Source organism: Alligator sinensis, unplaced genomic scaffold (genome assembly GCF_000455745.1).
Source record: "Alligator sinensis unplaced genomic scaffold, ASM45574v1 scaffold387_1, whole genome shotgun sequence".
NCBI classification, from domain to species: Eukaryota; Metazoa; Chordata; order Crocodylia; family Alligatoridae; genus Alligator; species Alligator sinensis.
Window position 1 is genome coordinate 1612053 of NW_005842196.1, and position 5931 is coordinate 1617983.

The window sequence follows — 5931 nt, forward strand, 5'->3', positions numbered from 1 at the left end:
CTAGAGTAATGGGAAACCTGTGATAGAGGTCTCCCAGTTCCTGGAATGGGCCAACCTGGAGCCACAGTCCATGGTATGGCTGGCTGTCCTGCACAGAGTGACCATTGCTGAACAAGTGAAGCACCAGACCAAATGTTCTGTCTGCAGGCAGTGTCCTATCAAAGGCTTCAGGTAGGCAGCACACCCACAGTTGCAGTCCCTGCAGTCACTAGGGAATGACATAGGAATCAGTGATAGTAGGGCTACACTGAGGTGAATTCTGCCCAAGTACTACACAGACAGAGGCTTTGTTTCAGGGCCTCAGTGAAAAGTGTCTGGTGCTGCTTGGTGCAGCGCATGGGGAGGGGTTGTGGGGCTTGCTGCCTCTAGTTGGTTGTTCTGGAACCTGGCTTGGGCTGGGATCAATGTGAAGTTGGTATCACCACCTGTCCTCTGTGAAATGAGATGCATTCATTCTCAGTGCATAAATACCTGTCAGAAATCACCACTACAGCTTGTCCTAACTGGGCCCCATGCTGGCAACCTCAACAGTGACCCAGGATGAATGAGGTGACTGAGCTGACTTCTCCCACCTTTAGAAAGAGATGCATCTTTAGACCGAGTTAAGATATAATCTTATTAGGGCGGATAATACAAATAAACTTCACAGAGAACAAACAGCCTCTCTCTTGCCTCCTTGGGGAAGGAGCAGCTGGAAAGTCAGTTATTTATTTTCCTGCACATAGACAATCTGCAGCTGTGGACCTTCCAATTCCCTGGTGTAGTGCCAGTCCAGGTTGAGGCACTAAAGGGGAAAGCCTGCCTTGTGCACATTGTACCTGGCATGTGTGATGATCTCCAGGACATCAAAAATGTTACAGTGAAGTGTGTGCGCTGGGGTAGCTGTAGCTGAGAGGTGATGGAAAAAAGTTCTTTGCCCTGAGCTGGTGGAAGATTCAGGGGTTGGCCTGTGACTATGATAACAAAATAATTTAAGCACCTACAATAGCAGGGTTTCATATCAGCCTCTCCCCACCAGCAGCAACTGAGGGAGCTTGCTGCTGTATTGGGAGCAGTGAGAACTCAGTGTTTTTAGAATCAGTTGTATGCAAGAAAAAAACAGCTTTGTACTATGTGAGCCAGGTGCACTGAACCACAATGAGGTCTCAACCTGGCAGTCTTCCTGGGGGTCTCCCGGATGATGTTTCCTCACAGGTTGTTGCCATCTCCCCAGCTTCTCTTCATCTTCCCAGATATCGAAGCCTGAAGCAGTTCAATGTAGACATCTGTCAGACCTGCTTCCTGACAGGGCGAGCCAGCAAAGGGAATAAGCTGCACTATCCCATCATGGAGTACTATACGCCGGTAAGCAGCTGTGGCTGAGCATTCCCTGCTTTGTGTAGTCAGGGAGCCAGGAGCAGTCAACATGGGCTATTCCAGGTGACTGTTCATTCAGCACTGGGTATCTTTTCTGCCATCGTTACACATGGGCAGCTCAAGGAATGCTTTGCTTGACTCCACATGAGCCTGGTGGAAGCTACCTACATGGTTCTATATTGCAGATTACGAAGCTGTAACAGTAAATTCAGCTGCTGCCTGCCGTGCAACAATTTAGAAATAGGCAGTGATACTCGATATATGTGCATATGCCTATATGTAACATGTCACACTCATTTAAGTCCTTGTGTATGGGCTCTCATGTGCTCATTCCATGCTATATGGATGCACATGTTTACAGTCTGGAAAATGCCTCCCTCTATCTAGTTCAGGGCCAGACTTGGAGGACTGCTTTCTTTCGAATGTCCCCATCCCTCACTTATTAGAGTCTCTGTCTTTCTGCAGACTACGTCTAGTGAGAACATGAGAGACTTTGCTACAACCCTAAAAAACAAGTTCCGGTCGAAGCAGTACTTCAGCAAGCACCCGCAGAGGGGATACCTGCCTGTCCAGTCTGTGCTTGAAGCTGACTTCTCAGAGACGTGAGTGCTGGCCTGCAGACTGGTGCTACCCTGGCCCTGCCTAAAACAGACCCCACAGAAAGGACCTGCCCACTGAGGTGCAGGTGCGGGATTCTAGTCCCCTAGACAGGAGAGGCCAGGGGATGAAGGGTTCAGTTAGAGAAGACAGCTTGGGTGTCTGTGATGGCTGGAACAGAGTCTAGATCTTGGAAGAACAGAGATTTTCATTGGCTTGCACAGAGGGAGGGTTTGTTTGAGATGCTGCTTCCATTTTCCTGCCTGACCTTTATGGGAGCAGTGAGTCTCCAGCCAGCCCCTAGTTCTTCTGGTCCTAAATGAGATCAGGGCTGTACCTATGAGCCATAACTTTGAGTAAAGACTGCAGTGTTTTGCTGACCAGTGTGTGTGTCTTCCAGACCAGCCTCCTCCCCGATGCTACCACATGCTGATACCCACTCCCGGATTGAGCACTTTGCCAGCAGGTACTATGCTCTAGGCACCAGGTCATGAGTGAAGGAGAGTAGTGGGCAGGCGCAGTCCAGCACCCTCCCCCACACCCCACCTTCCACTACATTCACTTTACAGGTATGAGTTATGGCTAACATTGCCTTAGATCAGCTCCAGACTGTGGTGCCACCTTCCTGAGAGGTGGGAGGTAGTGACCAAACTTAAGGAGCCCTTTTGGAATGGGATGCCCAAATGAATGACCTGTCTTATCCCACCTGCACTGCTGTTGCTTTTGGCTGGGATGCAGCTGTTATATTTATACAAGATCTTTATTTTCACTGAGAACTTCCTACTTATAAGTGTGTAGCTGAAGTTTAGCAGGGGCTCTTTTGAAAGAAGAAGAAAGTGATTGAGTCCTTCATGCCTTGACCTATCAGGGGCTTTTCCCAGCAGCCCTGTTTCAGACATCCATGTAGCATTCTGTGGTTCTTGCATGGTGCCCTCATAATCATCAGTAAATTAATTCTCCCAGTGCCATGGGGGGGCAGAGCTTATCCCCATTGTGTACATGAGGAGCTGAGGCACAGACAGACTTGCTGAAGACTATGCAAGGTAATAGGAATTGAACCTGCATAGTGCCATCACCACTGCACCCACCTTTCATATAGCACTGCAGCACTTGTGAATGTGAAAGGATCTGCTGGTTGTGAGGCCTGGATGGCCTCAGCATAGAGGGTGCATCTCCCAAAACAAATTGTCTAGATGAACAGTTTCTTCCTAAAAAGTACAAAATTACTTAGGATCTAAATAGAAGTTGAGTGACAAGACACCCTGGGGCAGAACAACTGGGCAGGATTCTAGTGCAGGGACCCAAAGAAGTGTAGGTACACGGAATGGATATACAGGCCCAATGACTCTCCTGGGAAGGTATCAATCTGGTTTTGTCTCCTTCAGGCTCGCAGAGATGGAAAGTCAGAACTGTTCCTTCTTTAATGACAGCTTGTCCCCAGATGATAGCCTGTGAGTGGTGCATCTTTTATGTGTTTTGAATGTGTTTGTCCATATGGAGAGATGCTGAGGTTCTCTCTCTCCAGGGGGTTTTGAGAAGAGTGCTTGCCTCCCGCCACACTTTACCCATCCCTGTCCTGTCTGTGGTACATAGTAACCATCTCTCCACAGGAATGGAACCAGGATGTCTTATCCTTTGCTCTAAGGAATAGATCAGTGTAGTACCCAACTTGTACAACCTCCTGTACAAATCATGTCCATGTGCTACAAAAAAGCTAATAGAATTCTGGGATGTGTTAACAAGGAAAGTCATAGGCAAGTTGTGGGAAGCGGTTCTTCCACATGTTTCAGTACATGTGGCCTGGCTCATGGGTATTGTGGCCAGTTTGGACATCACACTTCAGACAAGGTATGAACAAATTGGCAAGCATTCAAAGGATAGCAACCAAATGATTAGTGGTTTCAAAAACATGACAAATGAGGAAAGGTTGGAGGAATTGTATAGTATAGAGAAGAAAAGACTAAGAGGGATTAATAACAGTCTTTTTGGTACAAAAAGGGCAGTTTTAAAGAAAATAATCAATTGTTTTTGGGTCTACAAAGGACATGACAAGAAATAACAGGCTTAAACATACACAGGGAAGATTTAAGGTAGCTATTAGGGAGAACTTTCTAACCAAGAGCATGGTGTTAAGCATTGGAATAAATTGCCTGGAGAGGCTATGGAATCTACATCATTGTATGTTTTTAAGGGCAGGTTAGACAAACATTTGCCTGGGGTGGTTGATTATCCTGCTTTGAGCGGGGAGTTGGACTAGATGACCTCCCTTCCAACCCTATGATTCCATGGCTGTGTTTTCCACGCAGCCGTCTGGTTGGCTTTCCATCATTGATGCCTCTCCTCCTGGGGTTTGTGGCAGGGATGAGGATCAGTACCTGTTGCGCCACTCCAGTCCAATCACAGACCGAGAACCAGTGGGCAGCCAGCAGGCCAAGGACAGTGTCAACACCAATGATAAGGGGGAGCTGGAGAGAATCCTGGCCCATTTAGAGGATGAAAACAGGTACGTATGTGGGTGAATGCCTAAACTGGAATATGAGAGTGAGGTTGAGTCAAAGGGCAAAGGAACTAGGAACAGCATGCCAGACCAGCAACTGGGAGCCTGGAGCAGGGCCAGGGAAATGCTGACAGAGTCTTGAGCAAAAGACATAGAAGAAAGGATTTGAAGTATCCAGCTTATGTAGCTTACATAGGTGGGGAGACACGAGGCCCATCTTCAGGCACTGGGAAGGGGAACTCATATAATCAGAGAATCCACTGGTACAGCTTGGGTTTGGGGGGCTGGGGAAAGGGATATCTAGGCTGAATATTAGAGACTTTCTTCTTCAGTGTATGAGGTGCTAGAGTAGGGGTGGACAATAATTTGAGCTGGAGGCCACTTGGGGAGTTTTGGTGAGCTACCGTGGGACAGGTCAGCACCCCCTTTCTCCATCCTGCCCCCCTACAGATCAGCAAAACTCCTTTAGTAGCTCTTCTTCACACTCAGCTGGGATGGGGCCGCAGGGTGGCAGGGCTGGGACCAGGAACATGAAGCAGTGACCGCACAGGGCCAGGGCCTGGGGCAGAGTCACAATTCACTGCCTTCATGCTCCTGCAACAGGTGCTGGTTCTACAGACAGAGGTGGGCGGGGAGCAGATTTCACCTCTGCCCCAGGCTGTGGACCCATGCTGTCACTGTCCGCAATCCCGGTGTTTCCATGGAGACTGACTGGGACCCACTCAGGCAGGGCATGTGGCCAGGTGGATGGAATGGGGCTGTGGGTGAGCAAGGAGCTGCATCCAGGAATGGAATAGTTTCATAGTTGGTAGGGTCGGAAGGGACCTGGGCAGATCATCAAGTCCGACCCCCTGCCATGATAGGAAAAACTACTGGGGTCTAACCACCCCAGCGAGGTGTTCATCTAACCTCCTCTTAAAGACCCCCAGGGTAGGAGCCAGCACCACTTCACTTGGAAGTTGGTTCCAGATCCTAGCTGCCCTGACTGTGAAGTAGTGCCTTCAGATGTCTAGTCTGAATCTACTCTCTCCCAGCTTGTGACCGTTATTTCTAGTCACTCCTGGTAGCGCTCAGGGGAACAGGGACTCCCCCAATGCCTGCTGGTCCCCTCTGACTAGTTTATAAATGGCCACTAGATCCCCCCTCAGCCTTCTCTTGTGGAGGCTGAACAGGTTCAGGTCCCTTAGCCTCTCTTCGTAGGGCCTGCCCTACTGCCCCCTGACCATGCAAGTGGCCCTCCTCTGGACCCTCTCAATGCTGTCCACATCCCTCCTGAATTGCGGCACCCAGAACTGAACACAGTACTCCAACTGCAGCCTGACCAGTGCCACATAGAGGGGGAGGATCACCTCCTTGGACCTGCTGGAGATGCATCTGTGGATGCACGACAAGGCGTGGTTGGCCTTCCTGACTGCGTCCCCACACTGTCGGCCCATGTTCATTTTGGCATCAATAATGATTCCAAGATCCTTCTCTGCCTA

At 49.3% G+C, this 5931-nt stretch overlaps 1 protein-coding gene across 8 annotated transcripts in view; it reads left to right on the top strand.

Annotated features, from left to right (window-relative positions):
• DRP2 (dystrophin related protein 2) overlaps positions 1-5931 on the top strand; it is a 57641-nt gene that overhangs the window by 43511 nt on the left and 8199 nt on the right. For all 8 annotated transcript variants that reach the window (XM_006026517.2, XM_014521243.1, XM_014521244.1 and 5 more), the window contains 6 exons: positions 5-171; positions 1233-1344; positions 1822-1958; positions 2354-2419; positions 3339-3404; positions 4313-4456. In XM_006026517.2, coding sequence (XP_006026579.1) covers positions 5-171; positions 1233-1344; positions 1822-1958; positions 2354-2419; positions 3339-3404; positions 4313-4456 — 692 coding nt within the window. The remainder of the gene's footprint in view (positions 1-4; positions 172-1232; positions 1345-1821; positions 1959-2353; positions 2420-3338; positions 3405-4312; positions 4457-5931) is intronic.